This window comes from Marmota monax, unplaced genomic scaffold, assembly GCF_021218885.2.
Source record: "Marmota monax isolate L192 unplaced genomic scaffold, Marmota_monax_Labrador192_F-V1.1 WCK01_AAM20220418_F8-fsc00569, whole genome shotgun sequence".
NCBI lineage: Eukaryota > Metazoa > Chordata > Mammalia > Rodentia > Sciuridae > Marmota > Marmota monax.
The window spans coordinates 134,694-154,694 of NW_026694722.1; the positions used below are offsets into that span (position 1 = coordinate 134,694).

Sequence of the window (20,001 nt, forward strand, 5' to 3'; positions counted from 1 at the left end):
GCAGAGGACCAGCCAGGGCCACACTGTACCCATCATGTGGATGAGGGGAGATGGGCACACATGGAAGAGAGCTCACAACTCAGCCCCGGGGAGACTGGACCTCAAGGCACTGTGATTCATTTAACAATAAAACATTTATTGAGCACCAGCTGTCATGTCACAGAATTCCCAGGACTCCTGGTCCAGTGCTCTTCACAACCCCACTGTCCCTCTGCACCTCGGGCTGAGACTCCAGTCAGAGCCGGCACTTCTCCGGGAGACTGTCCAGGTTGGGGGAGCAGTGGGGAGGAAGAGGGACCTCTGCTGGCCCACCTGCCCACCTGCAGCACCAGCACCATCTGTGGTCCACAGACAGAAAAGGCAGGATGGAGTCTGCGGACCGTCACTCACAGGTGGGGCAGGATGGGGGCCTAGTCGGCTGCGTCCATTTTAAGTTTTTAATAAATAGTTCTTGCTGCTGTCCAGGCTCCCTAAACTCTTGAGGGGTGCGGGGTGACCCCCTTCTCATGCCAGTTCAGGCTCTGGCTCTGAAAAGGAAGAGAAAAATTGGGGTTAGCCCTGCCCACTTCCAGCGGGTGCCAGGTACCATCCTTAGGAGCCTTAGCCACCCAGGTAGGACTGAGCCACCCCAGGAACAGGTCTCAGCTTGTCCCCACTCTAGGACAGGGGTTGCCAATAGGCTGGAAGCCCCTGAGGCAGGTGTATCCTGGTACCCACACATTCCATTGGCTCCGTAATGCAGTGGATAGGTACATGTGCCCCCCATCTCCACCCTAAACTGTATCCCCCACCCTGTATTCCCAAACTGTATCCCCACCCTCTCCACTAGGACCCAGCACTGACCAGCCTCAGCCTCATCACCCTTGGCATCTGGCTCCTGCCACCAGTCAGCATAGAGGCCCTCCTCGTAGTCACCTTCCCCCTCAAACTCAGCGTCAGATGGGGGTTCCTTGGGTTCCGGGGTCACTTCTGTCTCCTCCAATTCCATCTAGAGAAACCCAGGGTTAGGAGAGGAGCTGGTTCACAGCAGGCCCAAGCCCAGATGGACTCCCGGTCTCTGGGAACCTCCCTCCCCATCTCTCCATGAGCCTCCATCCCCCAGTGTCAAGATCTAACACAAGGGGCTGGGGCTGGGGTTCAGCGGTAGAGCGCTCGCCTAGCACGTATGAGGCCTGGGTTCCATCCTCAGCACCACATAAAATAAATAAAATAAAGGTATTGTGTCCAACTACAACTAAAAAATAATTAAAAAAAAAAAAAAAAAGACCTAACACAAGAAGGATGTAAGGGTCCTTCCACGTGAGTCCAATTCCCAATCTGCCCTTCCTTGAGCATATGCACAGGGCCTCACCCACAGAGAATCAGTGTCCATCAGCATCCCCCTCATCTCAACTCCTCCTTTAACCAGAGCCACCCTGGCAAGTTTGTTGCAGTCCACACAGAGTGTTTGCTTGTGCTGTTGTCCTGCCAGGAACACCTTTGCTGTCCTGGCCTGGGTAGCTGCTCTAAAACCAGACATCAGCTCCAGGTGAAGCCCTGGTTGATGACCCTGACTGGACTGGGAGCCTCCTCTGGTGCCCCATGCAGATCTCTCCAACAGCAGTTTGTGCTCCCCCAAGAGATCACTTGGAGAAGGGATTGTGCCTTTCATCAACTTACCCCAGCCCCAAGCCTAATGTCTAGCAAACAGCAGGTCACAAGTGATCCAAGTGGCTACCATTCATGAGCACTTACTATGTGCAGGCTCTGTATTAAGAGTTTTACAGACTTGATCTCATTTAATTTCACAACAAAATGTAAAGGGTATTGTTCTCCCCATTCAATGGATGAAGAAAGAGAAGTATGAAGGTTACCTAAGACCTGCTGGAGGCCACCCAACTAGGAAGCAGTGGAACCAGGTCTGACTAGCACCTAAGACAGTGTAGACCAAGCCCTGAACCCACTGCAGGCACGTATATGAAGGAGAGATGAATAAACTAGCACTGGAGCAAGACCTCAGAGAAGGTCAGGCTGCCAGACCGTCATTCTGAATCAATGTAATGCACTGTGGCTCCTCCTTCCTGGCATCCAGCATTCACTGGGTCATTCAGACTCAGTCACTGAACACCAGCCCCGGGCCAGGCACAGTGGCAGAGTCAGGAATAATAATCTGGTCCCCTGTCCTGGCGCACACTCCTCAGGAGACTGGCTGGAGGAGGGAGCCAAGGAGGAGATGAACCAGGGCTGTAAATAACTCCAGATCCAGGCCATGTGACCAGGAAGGTCAGAGTAGGTAGTGCAGGCCCAGAAGAGAGCCAGGACATGCAACAAGGGCTTCCAGGCTGGGATAGGTGTAGAAGGGACAATAGGAACACAGAGGTGGGGAGAAAAAAGAGTACAGAGAAGAGACAAGCTAACTTCTCCTGCTTTGTGACAGCAGGGACTGAGCTCTGTCACATACAGTGGCTCCAGGAAAAGGCCCAGGGTGTACCTGTCACGGCCCAGCTGGAGGGGAGGAGCCACTCACCTCATCATCTGACTGCAGGTACATGCGTGTGAACTCCAGCAGCTCCCGCAGCTCGGCCGTCTGGTTGTGGTATAGTATGGCCTCCTGGAAAAAGGAAGGGGCAAAGGGGGACTTGGAGGCATGGAGACAGGCCTCCCAGGATCTGGGCCCACTGGCCTTTTTCTAGCTCAAGGATCAGGGAACATAACCTAATTTGGAGTGCTGGGTTGAGAAGGATTCTGAGGCTCCCAGAGGAAGCGTGCCTAAAGCCCATGAGCAGTGTCTGCCACTGGCGAAGAAAGCAGGAGTGGCACCACATGCCCCACGTTTGCCAGCCTTGCCCTAGATTACAGGGTTTTCTCAGTTGGCTCAGGCAAGGGGTCCCTGAGGAGGAAGGCCAAAGGTCTCCAGTGAGGGCGACAAAGATGGAAGAGAGCAAGCAGCTATGGTCACGTGATTTCACCCCTCCCACATCCTGGGCATGGTACCACCCTCCAGTTTGCAGGGGAGGCAGCAGATTTAGAAAGGGTCAGTGATATTCCGAGGACCACCCGGCCACAGTCCATCACACTGCAAAACTGCATGTGCGCACGGGGAGTGCTTCGGGAAAGCGGTGCCCACCTCCCGGGGCTGGAAGTCCTCCTCTTCCAGGCCCCAGCGTGCCCGGTGGAAGCGGTAATACACCAGGTTCTGCTGCATGACACTGTCCTTGGGGTCAAAGAGCATGTAGCTGGCGGCGCTTCGGGCAGCCTGGCGCACATCATTCACTGCAGGCAGAACAGTAAGGAGTGGCCAGCCCACCTAGGCCACCCCACACCCTCTCCCAATTCATCTGCTCCACAGATGCCCGCCACAGTGCCTGTTGGGCTCCTCACCCCACCTAATGATAATGCAAACTAGCATGTACTGGGTGCTTCCTGAGTGCCAGGTCCCACGGGACTCATATAAGCCTCATTCCCATTTTACACACAAGAAGTCTGAGGCACAAAGGAGCTGAATGATGACACTGGGAACTAGAGGCCCTCAACCTTTCTTCTGTCTGCCCACAGGAAAGCTCTCCAGGCACCTTGGTCCCGAGCCCCTCTGTTCTGCCCCATCTCTGAAGCTTGTCATCTCCATGTTGCAGGAACCCAGGGCTGTCCATATAGCCCCAGGTGATGGCGGGATTTCTCTCCAGAGAGAAGAGCCACCAAGTCCTGGTACTGTTTTCTATTAGTTATGAATCTAATAGCCCCATGCTTTCTATGAGCTTCCATTTCTTCATCTGAAAAGTGGGTTTAGTAATGCCAACTGCACGGGATTGGTGAGAGGATCAAGTGCAATGAGGGCTTTACCAAGTGCCCAGTGCTTAGTATTGTTTGGCTACCTAGTCAAGATCCTAAGGGCTCTCTAATTGTTCCCTATGGCTGCCTTCTATTCCCACTTAAAACCTCACCTACCCTAGACCCTCAGGTTCTTTCCCCAACTCTCACCACCCCCAGCCTTTCCTCCTTATCATCCAGGTTTCTTCCCCCGCCCCCCCCCTCTTTGGTACCAGAGATTGAACTCTGGGGTACTCAACTGCTGAGCCACATCCCCAGCCCTATTTTGTATTTTATTTAGAGACAGGGTCTCAATGAGTTGCTTAGTGCCTTGCTTTTGCTGAGGTTGGCTTTGAAATCACGATCCTCCTGCCTTAGCCTCCCGAGCTGCTGGAATTACAGGTGTGTGACACCTCACCCGGCTCCTCAACCAGGTTTTCAATTGCTGGGTAGCTCCCCACGACTCCAGGAGGCCCCCCAATGCTATCTACACCCCTTCCTCCCCTGCCCAGCCCACCCAGCAGGCTCACATTTGTAGTAGGCAAACTGCAGGTAGTGATACATGGTGGCCACGAACTTTTCCACGAAGTAGCCGCCCACGTTGGGGGTCAAATTGGTTTCACAATCCACCTTGCACTGCAGGGACTCTGCAAAGAGATCTGGGGGTGGAGGCAGCAGTGAGGAACTAGGGTAAGCAGCTACATCCCACTGGTGGGGAAGACTCCAGACCCCAGCTCTGCCTACTGAGCCTGTTTCTCTCTCCAAAGAATGCCCTGTTGCTGCAATCACATGAAATAATGAACTGGTGAAATGCCTGGCGTACAGCAGGAGTCCAGACTGGAGACTACTTACTACTCTCACCTCAAATCCCACCCCAAGCCAGAGGGAGTTCTGGGAGAATGGCAGGTGAGGTTGGAGACAGGACTGAAGCCCACACACAGAAGCTAACAACAATCTTATCCTCCTGTTTGAGGGAACTCAGGGTTAGGGATCCAGAAACTAGGTGTGATTTCTCACCACAATTGCTTTTTGCACACACCTGCTGGGCATCTACTGAGCATCTTCCAGTTTGCATTGCCCTCTCCTTGGAAGGCCTGTGTACCCAACCTTCCCAGACCCTTCTGGGATGTCACTGCATCTCTGTACCCATACCTAGCACCTTGGACACACCTGGATAAGCCCTCTGCACCCAGCATCTCTCTCAGCAGATTGAAAGCTTCTGAGGGCTGAGCAAATGTCTTATTCTAGTTCAGCCCATGAGCCTTTTCTTTATTTTTTTCCTTCTTTTTTTTTTTTTTTTTTTTTTTAACCACAAAGCTACATCCCTACCCCCGGCTGGGTGTTTAATCACTGAGCCACATCCCCAGCCCTTTTTATTTTTTATTTGACAGGGTCGTCCTAAAATGCTTAGAGCCTCCCCAAGTTGCTGAGGCTGGTCTCGAACTTACAATCTTCCTGCCTAGGCCTCCTAGCAATGGCATTACAGGTGTGTGGCCATCACATCCAGCTACCCTGAGCACTTTAATAGCTGCTCCAAAAATGTGCATCTAATGCTCATTGGTGTTAAGGGATCTTAGGCTTCTGGAAAGCAGCGCACGTGGTGCCAGGGATGCCCACAGCCATCTGGGTGGGGGATACCTGCTATGGCTGGGTAGAAGTCTTTGAAGTCCACCTGCTCCTGGGCTCCCTCACAGCCAGCCAGACACCGGGCAAAGACGGCCAGGTATTCGGCCAAGGCCCGCTCCATGTCCTCGGTGCTGCTGCGGAAGTCCCCGCTGTTGTAGAGCTTCACAGCCCGGAGGAACACCGCCTGGGGGGAGAGTGCCAGGGGGAGTCAGGGGAACCCGACATCTCCTTCCCTTCCTCTACACGCTCTACCAGTGGTGCGAGGGTGCAGCGAGGAGCGTCAATCCTCCCGCTGCCCCTCCAGCCCACCTCGTAGGGCTGGGCCTCTAGGTCCGTAAGGGACTCATCAGCGACGTCCAGCATCCCCCGGTAGTAGCTGAGATACTTGGCGGTCAGCTCGTGCTTCGGGTTCCTCTGGAGGAAGGTGTAGGCCGCGGCGACGGCCTTCTCCAGCCGGTTAGCCTGGTGGGGGCGTGAAGAACAGCGGGTGAGTGGGGCCCGAGCCCGCAGCCCAGGGAGAGGTCAGGCTCCTGCGAGCAGCCAAGAAACTCGACGCCGAATGGGGGACGCTCCTTGGGCGGGCTGGGCGGACGCCCACCTTGAAGAGCGCATAATGCAGGTACTGGTAGGGCAGGCGGCTCTGGAAGTCGCGCAGCAGCTGGCGAGGTGGGTAGGGCACCTGGAAGGCGGGCAGCGTCCGCTTGCAGCGCCGCAGACAGGCGGCCCGTTCCAGGACGTGGCCGAAGAGCCGCAGCTCGCTCGCCCAGTCTTCGCCGCCGCCATCGGGGCCCGACGCGGGCCAGGGCTGCGAGGCGGCGGGCGACGCCGGACCGCTGCAGTTGGCGTGGCAGAAGGCCTCGCTGTCGCGCAGCAGCCGGTGCAGCCGCAGCGCCGCCTCCAGGTAGCGCGCGCTCTCGCGCCAACTCTCACCCTCGTACTGCTCCAGAGCGTGGCCGTAGGCCGCGGCCAGCGGCATCAGGTCCTCCGGCGGGAAGCCCCGGAAGCTGTACTTCTCGTACTGAGCCCCGGCGCTGCCCAGCAGCAGCCACAGCAGCGCCCTCGCCGCCCAAGCCATGCCCCCGCCGCGCCCGGGCTCCCCGAGCAGAGAGCGCCTGGCCCCGCGGACAGCTGGATGGGCCAGGACCCCGCCGCGTGCCTGCTGGGTCTTAGCGCCCCGCATCCACAGGAGGAAGGCGGGGAAGGGCGGGGTCGCGGCCCCCTTCTTTTTCGAAGGGTCCAATAGTGTCCCGAGTGCGCTACGTTGGCCCGACCTCCTACCCATGTAGGTCTTCCCTTGGTAGATGGGGTGCTGATGGGTAGGCGTGCGCTTCGCGCTGGCGGTGGGAGCTCAAAAGCCCTTCTCCTCCCTCCCACAACGCCCCCACCTTAAGATCTAAAAGCGGAGGGAGGTGCCACCTATACCCCCTACTCTGCCCAGGCTCAGTGCAAGCCCAGGAACCCGGTCTTCCCTTCCAGGGCCCCTTCTGCACCCTCCAAGTGTTCTCATCCCCTCACCCCCTCCCGGGTAGGGAGTCACACACCCGCTTTACCCTTCGCACCTTCCACGGCTACCACCGAACACTCGATCGAGCTCCATCCCGTGCGACAAAATCCTTACAGTCTAACTTTTTTAGGACAAAACTGCTTTTCAGAGAAGCCTCCCTTAGAGGACGGCTGGAGTGGGGGAAACACTGAAATGCCCCCCAGAATCCGGCCCTCTCCACCCACCCAGAGGGCCCTTAATTTGAGGGTGTCAGCGAAAGAAGTGAGGAATTTCTCGGTCCGGCTTTAGGACCCAGGAGCTCTGGAAAAAAGTCTGAACTTTTCTTTTTCTTCTACTTTTTTTTTTTTTTTTGAGGCCACTCAGACTTCTCATCTTTCTCCGAACCTCCTTCCCGGCCAGGCCCGAGTCTCTGCTCAGAGTGGAGATGGGAGGAGGAGGATCCGGAGTTCCTGTGGCGGATTCCTGGGACTCTAAACTCTCAGCTTTGCCCCCTCCTCCTATCCCACGGCCATCGCCACCCCGCCCGGCCAGCTCAGTCTCCCCAGCCCCCATTCCACGTGGACCAGCCAGGGCGGGGGTGGGGAAGGACGGAAGGGGGGGAGCCAGCCCTCGGAGGGGGTGGAAGGAGGTTGGCGGCTGCAGTTCCTTCGTTCCCTCATTCGCCCTCACTGCCCGCTGGCCTTGCTCGAGCACCATGTTCCCTGCGGGATCCCCCAGCCACACCTTCCGCCGGCTCTCCCTGCTGCAATTGCTGCTGCTGCTGCAGGTCTTGGGGAGGGGGCTGGGCCGCGCCAGCCCGGCCGGGGGCCCCCTGGAAGATGTGGTCATCGAGAGGTACCACGTTCCCAGGTCCTGTCCCCGGGAGGTGCAGATGGGGGATTTTGTACGTTACCACTACAATGGCACTTTCGAGGACGGCAAGAAGTTTGACTCGAGGTAAAGGGGTGGGTGTCCCAGGTTCATCATGCCTTTCCTGAACCCCGGCGCCTGGGACCTCGGGTTTCCTTGCTTCCCCTTTCAAGCTCGCAATCTGGGCCTTCACTTTATGATCCCCCAAGCCCAAACAGCGGGGGTGGGGGCGGGGGTCCCAGATATCCATCTCCTCAAAAACAAGCCCTGCCTCAAATTCTAAGCCTTCACCTTTACCCCAGTTCTTTTCACCCAAGTTCTCCAAGTCCCCCAAAGTATTTGATGATCAAGGTGAAAGGCTCCATTTACCTGCCGTTGATGAGGGGGTGCTCTGGTCTGCAATGTTGGGGGAAGGGAATGGCTGGAGGAGTATGTGAACCCTCCTGTGGTCTCTCAGAAGGGGACCCCCCTGTCTTTCCTCCTACCCAGGCCCCTATCTTGTTCCACACCCAGTTTTCTTTGCTTTTGTGGTTAGAGAAGAGGCAGTAAACCTTTTTATTTGGAGGATGGAGGTCTTCAACAGCTGGGGTGGGGATAAAGCCAGGTGGGCATTAAAATAAGGCAGTAGGATGGTTCTGGGAGGAGGGCATAGCTAGGTGCCATGGTCTGTTCTGTCCACGTGTCACACAGTCAGACATGCTATCCTGGGCATCTTGGAGGGTTTTCTTGTCTCTCTGGACATCCTGGAACCTGAACCCCCACCTCCTCCATTTTACCTCTACCAGGCCAGTGCTATCACCCATCTTGCCAGTCTTAGGGCTTGAACACAGACTTCTGGTATGACCCAGGCCTTCCCAAAGTCCACTTTGGGTGGGGGAGGGGGTGTTAGGGCAGGCTGTGTGCCAGCCTCCAGGGTAAACCCTAGGTCCCATCACACACAATGCCCCACACCACAAAGAAGTCACCCCTTTTCCAAAACATACACTAGGCCACGAAGTATTAGTGACCTTGATCTTGGAGGCAGGCAGTATATTGGGCAAAAACTTAAGACCCTAGTTCAAATATAGGCCACAGTGTTGGATAAGGAATTTTGTCTTTTAAAGCTTCAGTTCTGAATGGACATAAGAATAGTGTCTCCTTCCTAAGGCTAATGATCAGACCAGATGGTGACAGTGGACTTCTCATAGTACCTATAGTCCTTATGACTTCAATACATATTAGCAGCCAGGTACCATGGTGCCCACCTGTAATCCTAGCAATTTGGAAGGCTAAGGCAGGAAGATCTCAAGTTCAAGACTAGTCTCACCAACTTAGCGAGACTCTCAGCAACTTACGCAAGACCCTGTGTCAACTAAAAAAAACAAAATGAACTAGGGATGTGGCACAATGGTAAAGCACCCCAGTTCAATCCCCAGTACCAAAAAAAAAAAAAAAAAAAAAAAACCACACCAAACATATTAGTCTTAACTCTGTGGGAAACCACACGCCCTGAAGCTGTTTAACTTATAGACATTTTGTGCAGAGCTTGAACCTTCATTTCAACATTGTGAAGGAAACAGACCAGAGTAAAACCTGCTCAGAGGACAAAGCCAGGTGTAGGCACAGCACTGAGCCCTGGACAGCTAGGAGTTGGGGAGGGACTGGGAGTTGGGGGCTGCCCTCTCTGGTGAACTCTGGGAGCCTGGCTAGGGCCTAATTCATAAGTGTTGAGTTTAGAAACCTTTCTTTCTCTTTCTTTCTCCTTCTCCTCTCTTTCCTCCTCCTCTCTCTCCTCTTCCTTTTGTTTGAACTGGGAATTGAACCTAGGGATGCTCCCACTGAGCTCATCCCTAACACTATTTTTGTTTGTTTCTTTCTTTTTGGAGGCAGAGTCTCCCTAAATTCCCCAGGTTAGCCTTGACCTTTTGAGCCTTCCATCTCAGAGGATCACAAGTACAAGGCCAGGCTCAGCAATTTAGCAAGACCCTAAGCAACTTAATGAGACCCTGTCTCAAAATAAAATATAAAAAAAGGCTGGGGATTTGGCTCAAAGCACCCCTCAATTTGATTCCAAATTACGCCCCCCACACCAAAAGAAAGAAAGAAAAGTGAAAATAATAATATCTGTCTCATAGAACAAAAATTCAATAAGATAGTGAATAAAAAGGGCCAAGCATTTAATCTGGCATATAGCAAGAGCTCAATAAATGCTCTGCCCTCCATACTGTGCTCACCACTCTGTTACTGTCAGCAAGCAGAAGCTGCAGGCGGGCCTGTACACTGCTCGCCACCCCGGGGAATAAAAGGCCCTGGCTTCCTCAGGTACTTCCTAGGTGGCAGCCTAGGAGGACGACCTGGAGAGGCCGTGTGTGAGGAGCATGTGTGCATCTACCCTGTGTATGGGGAGGGGACATCATGCATGGGGTATGCACTTCTGCTCATGTATGGGACCATGTGCCCTCACCTGTGCACACCTGAGGTCACTATCTCCTATGTGTCCCCTCCCTCCCCCCAGCTATGACCGCAGCACCTTGGTAGCCATCGTGGTGGGTGTGGGACGCCTCATCACTGGCATGGACCGGGGCCTCATGGGCATGTGTGTCAACGAGCGGCGACGGCTCATCGTGCCCCCCCACCTGGGCTACGGCAGCATCGGTGTGGGTGAGGAAGCTGGGCACAGGCATGGGGAAGGGGAGGCCAAGAGGCAGAATCAGAGACCCCAGGGTCAGAAATCTGAAGTTCAGCTAGGGAGTGGCTTGGCCAAGGTCACACTGTACACAGTCTGCACAGTGGAGGCTCTGTCCAGAGTTTCCATCAATGCCTCTGGGAAGACAGGAGAGGGAAACTGGGACCCTGGGCAGGAGACAGCTTGGCTGGGAAGGAGGGAATCTGCGGCCAGGGGAGGCACAGCTAGACCCTCAGACCTGCACCCCCATCCCACCCCGGGCTGCCGCAACTAGGCTCCTTCTGCTTTGCCCCACAGCGGGGCTAATTCCCCCAGACGCCACCCTGTACTTCGATGTGGTCCTACTGGATGTGTGGAATAAGGCAGACACCGTCCAGGTGAGCATCTTGCTTCGCCCGCCTCACTGCCCCCGCATGGTGCAGGACACCGACTTTGTCCGCTACCACTACAATGGCACTCTGCTGGATGGCACCACCTTCGACACCAGGTAGGGGCCAGAAGGGGACCCTGAGGCATCAGAGACTATGGCCAGAGCAAAGGAGCCCAGGCCCATCCTCCTCTCACCTCCAGCAGCGCAACCTCTACCTAATTCTCCACAGCTACAGCAGGGGCGGTACTTATGACACCTACGTCGGCTCTGGTTGGCTGATCAAGGGCATGGACCAAGGGCTGCTGGGCATGTGTCCTGGTGAGAGAAGGAAGATCATCATCCCTCCATTCCTGGCCTATGGCGAGAAAGGCTACGGTAAGGGCAGAGAGGGGCTTGTGAGAATTCTCCAGAAGAAGGAAAACCAGGGCTCCACGTACAGTTGTTCAGGTTACGTACTATAGTACACCAGGGCATCCAGCCAAGGAGGAAAGTAGGGAAGAGATCTAGCCCTTGGTGATGGTTCTACTAAGAAGGCCTGCTTTATTCTGGTTCACAAAATCGATGGTGGCTTTGGGGAAAACACAACTCAGGTCTCATAAAAAGAACAAGAAACAGCCATAGATGGAAGAGAAGGGGTCAGGAAAGCATGGCGCCCACTTAGGCCTTCCTGAGCCTCAGTTGGCTGCCGACTTGTATGGTTCAAGTCCTATCCCCTCCCCAGGGACTGTGATCCCCCCGCAGGCTTCCCTGGTCTTCCATGTCCTACTGATCGATGTCCACAACCCAAAGGACACCGTCCAGCTAGAGACGCTGGAGTTACCCCCTGGCTGTGTCCGGAGAGCCAAGGCGGGGGACTTCATGCGGTACCACTACAACGGCTCCCTGACGGACGGCACCCTCTTTGATTCCAGGTCAGGGAGGATCTGAGGAGAAAGGTGGGGGCTGAGAGGTCCCCTGTAAGGGGTCGGGGGTCCCTTTGACTCCCTCCCTGCCCCTCCCTGCCTTCTATTGCAGCTACTCCCGCAACCACACCTACAATACCTATATCGGGCAGGGTTACATCATCCCCGGGATGGACCAGGGGCTGCAGGGCGTGTGCATAGGGGAGCGCCGGAGGATCACCGTCCCCCCACACCTCGCCTATGGGGAGAATGGGACTGGTAAGGTTATTCCAGAGGCACCTCCTCCACTGCTCCCAACTGTCCTCCCTAAGCCTCTGTTCCACCCCTCGTCACAGAAACGCATTTATTTATGGCTGATCACCAGATTCCATCCACTTCCTCCAGACACTCCCCACTACCCCCTCTTATAATGAAAAGCACAGCCAACTCCCAAGTTTGGGGTCAGAGGGTGGCTTTATGAAAGAACAGACCCAGCAGAGCCCCAGGAAGCACAGAGGCCTGGATTGGAGGCCCAGTTGTGGAAATGGGCCTAATCATAATGATTCAGAGGGTTAAGTTACAGGGAGTTTGCAAAGCCACAAGGGGAAAAGGGCTTTCCTCCCCTGTCCCTGCCCCTCACCCCAACACCCAAGAGCAACATAGGAAGCATCAGGATGGACCCCCGCTGACTCCCCAGGGAGGGAGCCCCCATGGAGATGGTGAGCTGACCCCCTCCCCCATCTGGCCTCAGGAGACAAGATCCCTGGCTCCGCTGTGCTCATCTTCGACGTGCACGTAATTGACTTCCACAACCCTGCCGATCCAGTGGAAATCAAGACGCTGTCCCGGCCCCCTGAGAGCTGCAATGAGACCTCAAAGCTTGGGGACTTTATTCGCTACCACTACAACTGCTCTCTGCTGGATGGCACCAGGCTCTTCTCCTCGTGGGTCCGGGGCAGGGCCAGGGCTGGGCTGGTGGGTGGGCGCAGGCGCGGGCAGTGCTCAAGCAGCACCCCTGACTCCGGCTCCTCGTTCTCGGTCATGGCGTCTCTTGCTTCCTTCAGTGAGCGTCAACAGCCGAGGGCCATGAGATTGTTTTACTTTCTTTATTGTCATTTTTGGTACTGGGGGTTGAACCCAGGGCCTTTCGCATGCTGGTAAGCTATTGAGGCCCACCCTGTGGAAGATGAGATTTGTTACTCCCCAGGGGAAGGGCCCATGAGGCTGGCAGGAGGGCAGGGGAAACTGAAGGGGGAGCCCTCTGGGCTGTCCTAGGGCCCGTGGGGACCCTGTACTGGGCTGTTGGGTGGGCACCAGGAGCCACTCTGGAATCGAGGGCTTGTCCTGGGCCCACTTTGGGGAAAGTGGAGTGCAAACTGGCAGGGGACAAGGACCGATGCTAATCTGGGAATCTACTTTCCCCTAGCCATGACTTTGGGGCCCCCCAGGAGGCCACACTGGGGGCCAACAAGGTGATCGAGGGTCTGGACACAGGCCTGCAGGGCATGTGTGTAGGAGAGAGGCGGCAGCTGGTTGTGCCTCCGCACCTGGCACACGGAGAGAGCGGAGGTGAGGGGCCGAGGCCTGGGTCCTGTCTCCGGCCTCTGTGGCTGGTGGGAGGGTCAGGGACGCTTTCCTCCCATGCCCTGCTTTCCAGTTCCCAAGAATGGAAACTGAGTCTGGCCTGGCCTCAATGGGACCTTTCTCCGCTCCCCTCTCCCCCCTCCAGCCCGGGGGGTTCCTGGCAGCGCTGTGTTGCTGTTTGAGGTGGAGCTAGTGTCCCGGGAGGACGGGCTGCCCACGGGCTACCTGTTTGTGTGGCACAAGGACCCTCCCGCCAGCCTGTTTGAAGACATGGACCTCAACAAAGATGGAGAGGTCCCCCCAGAGGAGGTGGGTCAGGAGCTCAGTCACACCCATGGTGCATCTAGTGCCGACCCAGTGCACACCTGCCCCTCCCCCAGGCACCTGCTGTCCCCGGCTGAGCCACTCACCTGTGCTTCCTTGCCTGTTGCCCCATCTGGCAGTCATGGACTGTCCCCCAGGCTGTACTCCAGCCCCTCTCCTCTCCTGGGCCTTAGTGAATTGGGGAGGGGACAGGGCAGCCTGGGAGGAAGGAGACAGCATTGGCTGTCCTCCCTGCCCAAGGCCATCCACAACTCTCCATGACCTCACTCCTCCTGTGGCTCTCCCCTCCCCCAGTTCTCCTCCTTCATCAAGGCCCAAGTGAATGAAGGCAAAGGCCGCCTCATGCCTGGGCAGGACCCTGAGAAAACCATAGGGGACATGTTCCAGAATCAGGACCGCAACCAGGATGGCAAGATCACGGCTGAGGAACTCAAGCTGAAGTCGGATGAAGACCAGGAGCGGGTCCATGAGGAGCTCTGAAGGGCAGGGAGCCCGGGCCTGGCCTCAGACACAAAGGCCCCTGCGGGGGGCCAGTGGCAGAGGGACTGGCCTGCCCACGGTCCCCTCCTTCAACTGGGATGACTCTGGGAGCCACTGAAGGGGTGTGGGACGAGCCCACTCTGCTCTGCCACCGACCCCAGGTTAAAATCCACAGTTCAGACCTTTATACCATTTTTCTCTTCCAGCCCCAACCCGCCTCCTTAAGACTTTGGGTTACAAAGCCAGTTTGGGGACAGAGGTTGGCTAGACCCTTGCTGGACCCCATCCACGCCTCCTGTTGCAGTGCTGGACTCTTAGCAAGGCTGAGCTCCTCAGACTTGCCCTTGATTTTCTTCCCCTCACCATCCCACCCCCATTCCTTTGTCACGGCAGCTCCCCAGGAGCATGGGTCAGCTGGGGGGGGGGGCTCTGCAGCCTCCTCCATTCTGACTGCTCCTCAGGGCAGCCCTGCCACCTGCTCCTCTCTCTTCTCTCTCTTCTCCTGGCCCGGGCTTTGTGCAGCCTTTCATTCCCAAGGGTGGCTCCTTTCTCAAAGAAACTGAAGAAAAGGCAGGTTATGCGGGGAAACCTGCTTAAAGGGTCTTTAGGGCTGTGGAAGTCTTTGTGTCTGGTGCTAATTCGGGACTGAGGGGTGGGAGGGAGTGGGCACAGCTCTGCACATTCAAAAGGCCAACCTGGCGCCTTGATCCCTTTTTCCTTTGTGTCAAATAAAAGGTAAAACCATGCCTTAGGAGATGGTCTTTCCATGTCCTGTGGGGAGAAGACTTTTGACCCAAAGATGGGGCAGAAAGAAGAATCAAACCCGGCTGTTGCCTTGGCCTCGCTGGCTCCAGACAGCGCCCCTATGCGGGGCTCCCCACTCCCAGAGGGTTTCCCCCTCCCCAGGCCTAACTGGGGGGCCTCGCCATGGAAAGGGAGCCCTGGGCCACTGAGGGTGGATGTTCAGAGAGGAGAGGGGCCTGCAGGGGAGGTATGGAGAGATGATCTGTCACCTCATTGTCCCAGCTGAGTGGAAAAGACAGTCCCTGATCTCAAATAACCAGCAGACCTTGAGGACTCAACTGAACCACACGGACTGGGTTACTTTTCTGCATAATTTCCCATACTGTGATATTCCCACCGCTCCCTGGTTCTGGCCAACGGCCATTACCACCTGCCCATCCTCCTCCCTCTTGCCAGAGGAAAGGGAATTGAGTTCAGATCTCCACAGGGTCTTGGAGAGAGTTGCTTCAGCTGCCAGCCAGGCCATCTGCCCTCACTCACCTGCCTGGATTCTGCCTGCTGTGATGGGGATGACCCAAGCCTTCTGAGAACAGGGTGGGGCTTGCGAGAGAAAATTGACAGGACCAGACTCACCTGCCACAGTGCCCCCACAGGCACCAACCTCTTGCCAAGTGCTATGGTTCTAGAATGTCTCCCACAAAATACCAATGTGTTAAAGGTTTGGTCCCCAGCCCCTAGTGCCTCTAGGAGGTGGTGGAACCTATGGGAAGTGCTAGGTCATTGGAAGTGTGCCTTTGAAGGGGACTTTAGGACATGGTCTTTCATATACCACCATTCACATGAGGTGAATGGGCCTTCTTTATATGCATTCCCACCATGATGTGCTGTGCCACCACAGACCCAAAGCAATGGGGCCAATTGGTCATAGAGTGAAACCTCCAAAACTATGAGCCTAAATAAACCATTTGTCTTTTTAAGTTGATTTTCTAGGTATGTTTTTATAGTGAGGGAGAGCTGAGATACCCAGAATCTTTTTTTTTTTGGTACTGAAGATTGAACTCAGGGTTGCTATTGAACTATTGAGCTACATCTCCAGCTCTATTATTATTATTACTATTATTGGGAATTGAACCCATGGGTGCTTTACCACTGAGTTATATTCCCAGTCATTTCTTTCTTTCTTTTTTTTTTGGATTTTAAAGTCATTTTATTAACCCAACTGTACAAAAGACCCCACAACCACATCTCTGCCATTCCACTTTCTTCCAAAAAGTAGTGGCGAGGAGTGGTGAAGTCTACACTCCCCAGGAGTGTTTACAGGTGTGAAGAGGGAGTTGGTGCAAAAGTAGCAACAGGGGAGAAGCAAACAGAATCACAAACACAACACAAAGTTGGGGGGTGCCACCTCCACTGTTTTGGAGTGGGGAACACTAGCTTAGTGAAGCCCCGAGGCCCACCCTCTTCCTCATAGCTGCAAAGGCTGTGGGCTCCACCAGGCAGTATCTTCCCTCCAGGTGCAGGGAACAGAGAAAAGTGGGAGTAGGGGACCAGAAGGTAGCCTTTGCCACCACACCCCGAGGGCTAGAGAGACCAGAGTTCTCTGCCGAGGGCCACACTCCCTTCCCCACCCTTTTGAGAAATGCACGTAGGAGCTATAAGGAACAAACAGCAGTTGAGAGGGGCTCTTCACCAGGCCCCAGGCTCATTGCTGGCAGGCAGTGCTTTAAAAATAAAACAAAAACAAGCCCACTGCAGGACTTTAGCTGAGATAATGAGGATTTCTAGATCACCAGGCCCAAGATGATACCTAATAGCCAGGAAAGACAGAAGCAAAAATCTCCAGGCTCTCCTTCCTTTTAGTACCATGGCATGGAGAATCCTACTGACTCCTCCTCCTACCCACGAGGCTATGACATGACCTCACTTGGATCCTTCTGTCAGGGAGGAAATGAGGTATAAGGCCTTGGTACCTTTCCAAGCTTTCCTCCAACCAATCCAGGGAGGCAGGGGTATGAGGGCGCCAAAAGCTGAAGAACAGCACTGGGTTTAATGTGCAACAGACAGGGGGCCAGGGGTGCCAACAGAGTCCAGACCTCCAGGACAACCCAGACTTCAAAGATTCTGGTCCCTCAGACCACGTGTCTATATATATATATTCTTTTTTTTTTTTTCAAAAATATGGTCATTAAGAGAAAAAAGCATGGGAAGCTGAGACCAGTGACTTTGGTATGAGGAAGCTACGTCCTGACAGCACCTCTTACCTACTGTCACGAAGCCCCAAATCATCAAGAAACTGCCCTAGCTGGGAACTCCATTCTTCAAGCTATTTGGTGCTGAGGGAGGAGGAGCTGGACAGGTCTGGGGGAGGCAAAGGGGAAGGTAGAAAAAAGGAGGAATCCCCATTTATTCCCTAAAGAGGTCTCCCAGAGCCCATGAAATGGCTGTCGCAGGGGTAGGAAGAGACCGGCTCCTCAAGCCAGAAACCTTCAACGCTTCATTCCAAAAACTAAGGCTAGAGCTGTGGGGCGAGACAGGGGTGATAGGCACAGGTGTTAGATATCCATCCTAGGCAGACAGGGCACTCTTGCCTTCCTGAATTTCCTCTGCCCCTTTTCTCTTACAGTCACATCCCTAGGCCTCCTAATAGCCACACACACACACACACACACAAAAAAAAAAAAGTGGCTCTGCTCAGCAGGTTTCCTGGATCTCCGTAGATCTTTTTTTTTTTTTTTTTTTTTTAATATTTATTTATTTTTTTAGTTCTCGGCGGACACAACATCTTTGTATGTGGTGCTGAGGATCGAACCCAGGCCGCACGCATGACAGGCGAGCGCGCTACCACTTGAGCCACAGCCCCAGCCCTCTCCGTAGATCTTGATGCGTTGTTTCCAGAAAAGTGAGCAACCCAGGCTCTTCTGCGCCCAGGCACTATCATGTTTCTGCTCTGAGAGGATGGGAAACCAGTGGAAACGAGGACCAGGAGCCAGACAATCACCCTGGAGGAGCAGGAAGGGACATGTGTACTTCCCTGGGACCATCTCACCAGTGTCACCCATCATTAGCAGCCACCAGCTGCCCCATGCCCTCGCGGATGTAGACAGACTGGATCTCCTTGGTCTTGAGGCAGAGATCACAGGCCCAGACAGCAGAGGCCTCAGTGGTCACGCTGTCAGTCATGCTGTGCACTCCAGTGGAACCACTTCTGGCAGGAGGCCTCACACAAGACAGCATCCTGGTTGTCATTCACCTCGTTCCGACAGGCACCACATGGGTACACCAGGCCTGGGGGAGGCTGGGGCCCTGAACCCCCACCTGTCTTGCCAGGGGGTGCTAGGCTGTTGGCATCCAGAGTGCCATCACCCCGTCCACTGCTGTTTGGGGGAAAACTGGGCTGATTCCCATTAACAGCAGCAGCTGGCGAGCCCAAATGGGGCTTCTGGGGAAAAGCAGTGGGAGCAGGTGGATTCAAGGGCTTCCCCCATCCTCACCACCAGGGCCAGGAAAGCCGGGGTCTGGACCAGGGAAGGGACTTGTGTTGGGGGGCAGGCTGGGGAGCCCCTGACCAGGTCTCTGTAGAGGAGAAGGACCAAAAGGCACATCTGGCTGGGCAAAGCGCTGGGGGAGAGAAGGAGGGCCCAGCTCCCCTCTGGGAGGCTGTCCCATGGTGGGTGAGATCATGGGGCCAAATCCCCCACTGGGCCTGGCATCATCTGCCCACCTGGAGCGCTGAAGTTTTGACCCAGAGGCTAGCTGAAGGGTTGACTGGGAAAGTTCATGTTGCCTGGGGGTGGGTAGCCAGGGCCCTGGGGGGGCATGTTGAAAGCAGGTCCCATAGGATTAGGAGGGAAGGGCGGGGTTATCAACAAAGTGTCTGGGGACCCCTCCACAGCCTGGGGGTACCTGGCTTGCCATGTCCCCTCATACACGGAAGCTTCCAAAGAGCACAGGACTGCCGAGGAATGGAGGGGCCGCGCTGCCCATCTTAGGGGCTCCGAAGTCACCCTCAAAAGGGTTGGATGCAACCAGATGATCCACCATGGGAGTCGGGGTGGTGCAAACTCCGTCAGACGTGAGTAAGCAGGACCCTGGGTATTTGACTTTCTTCGCTTCTTTTCTGGGCTCTTCATTTGCAAACCGGCCTTGCCCTGCTTCCTCCCGGTGCTGGGCGATGCAGGGGGCCTGAAGGGTCACTGGGAGGGTCACTGGGAGGCATCCAGGCACTCCGAATGGCACCTGGCTACCAGCAGACTCTGAGGAGCCCTTGTACCCCACCCCCCAGTACCTTCAGGTCTACTAGAAACACAACTTCCAACAGTCGGCTCCTTGCAGGAGGTGCGAGTGGCTGTTTTCTTCAGTCTCTGGGGTGCTCCAGCTTTAAGCCACATCCCTGGCCCTTTTACCTATTTACTTTGACACAGGGTCTCACTAAGTCCCTGAGGCTGGTGGCGAATTCGCCCTCCTGCCTGCTGCTGGGGTTATGGGTGAGCACCGTCATGCCCAGCAGCGGATGCTTCTCTCCAAGGGAGGACAGGCCAAGAAACGCCACATGAACTGGCTTTTTGAAAGAGGCCCAGAGAGAACTCAGCTGGCTCTTGACCATCCAAGTCAACAGGGGGAGGAGGGGAAGGAACTGAGAACAGCCATAATGCAAGATGCTTCTCTTTCACTGTGCCTTGTCCTCCCGGGCCTTGGCCTGAAGCCCTTGCAGATCATCTGTTTGGTGGCCCTGGGATGAAAAGAAGGAGGAGGGAGCCAAGGGCACCAGGGAAAATCTACACCCAAATGGGTTCCGTTGGGGATCCCTAAAGAGAGGGCTCTTAGACGGCCACCTCAACCCAACTGATCCCAGCAGAATTTCAGATTTGATGGCTGCCCCAGAGTTAGGCCACCCCATTCCAAGTCAGCGCCCACCCTGTCAGCACAGGCATATTTAGACTGGGCTCAGAGGGGCTTCTGGGCTAATTCACGGTGGTCCTCCAACTGTTCCATGGAGCCCCCATGCCTCCTCAGAGCTCCCCTCAGAGCTCCCTATGCCTCCAGGGCCAACAGGTTCAGGCTCTGCCGCCTACCCACACCCTCTGAATCAGAGCAGCTCTTTCTTATTTTAATTTTCATCTGTTTCATACCTTATATTTGTGTAAAGTACAGCTTCTCCTGTTCAAAAAAAAAAAAAAAATTTTTTTTT

At 55.2% G+C, this 20,001-nt stretch overlaps 2 protein-coding genes and 1 pseudogene across 2 annotated transcripts; 1 reads left to right on the forward strand and 2 right to left on the reverse strand.

The window, feature by feature from the left end:
* Window positions 1-115: 115 nt before the first annotated feature.
* Window positions 116-6,709, reverse strand: P3h4 (prolyl 3-hydroxylase family member 4 (inactive)). Its single transcript, XM_046423987.2, has 8 exons — window positions 6,011-6,709; window positions 5,722-5,874; window positions 5,425-5,596; window positions 4,317-4,445; window positions 3,107-3,252; window positions 2,507-2,590; window positions 844-988; window positions 116-527 (listed from the first exon to the last, which is right to left on the reverse strand). The coding sequence occupies exons 1-8, from the start codon at window positions 6,692-6,694 to the stop codon at window positions 505-507; spliced, it is 1,536 nt and encodes a 511-aa protein (XP_046279943.1). The 5' UTR covers window positions 6,695-6,709; the 3' UTR covers window positions 116-504.
* Window positions 6,710-7,525: 816 nt separating this feature from the next.
* On the forward strand, window positions 7,526-14,740 carry Fkbp10 (FKBP prolyl isomerase 10). Its single transcript, XM_046423975.2, has 10 exons — window positions 7,526-7,852; window positions 10,260-10,405; window positions 10,728-10,917; window positions 11,030-11,175; window positions 11,522-11,711; window positions 11,815-11,960; window positions 12,433-12,625; window positions 13,108-13,250; window positions 13,411-13,574; window positions 13,884-14,740. Exons 1-10 carry the CDS (start codon window positions 7,611-7,613, stop codon window positions 14,067-14,069), a joined length of 1,746 nt encoding a protein of 581 aa, XP_046279931.2. The 5' UTR covers window positions 7,526-7,610; the 3' UTR covers window positions 14,070-14,740.
* A 2,791-nt stretch (window positions 14,741-17,531) lies between these two features.
* LOC124078893 (pygopus homolog 2-like) lies at window positions 17,532-19,920 on the reverse strand (annotated as a pseudogene).
* Between the last annotated feature and the right edge of the window lie 81 nt (window positions 19,921-20,001).

Excerpts from the sequence above, each read along its gene's own strand:
- P3h4 (XM_046423987.2), bottom strand. The coding sequence starts at position 6,694 with ATGGGTAGGAGGTCGGGCCAACGTAGCGCACTCGGGACACTATTGGAC. Across the intron at positions 5,875-6,010 it reads TGCATTATGCGCTCTTCAAG|GCTAACCGGCTGGAGAAGGC; the intron begins GTGGGCGTCCGC and ends CGCCCCCACCAG. Across the intron at positions 2,591-3,106 it reads AGGACTTCCAGCCCCGGGAG|GAGGCCATACTATACCACAA; the intron begins GTGGGCACCGCT and ends TCCTTTTTCCAG.
- Fkbp10 (XM_046423975.2), top strand. The coding sequence starts at position 7,611 with ATGTTCCCTGCGGGATCCCCCAGCCACACCTTCCGCCGGCTCTCCCTG. Across the intron at positions 10,406-10,727 it reads CTACGGCAGCATCGGTGTGG|CGGGGCTAATTCCCCCAGAC; the intron begins GTGAGGAAGCTG and ends TTTGCCCCACAG. Across the intron at positions 13,575-13,883 it reads GAGAGGTCCCCCCAGAGGAG|TTCTCCTCCTTCATCAAGGC; the intron begins GTGGGTCAGGAG and ends CCCCTCCCCCAG.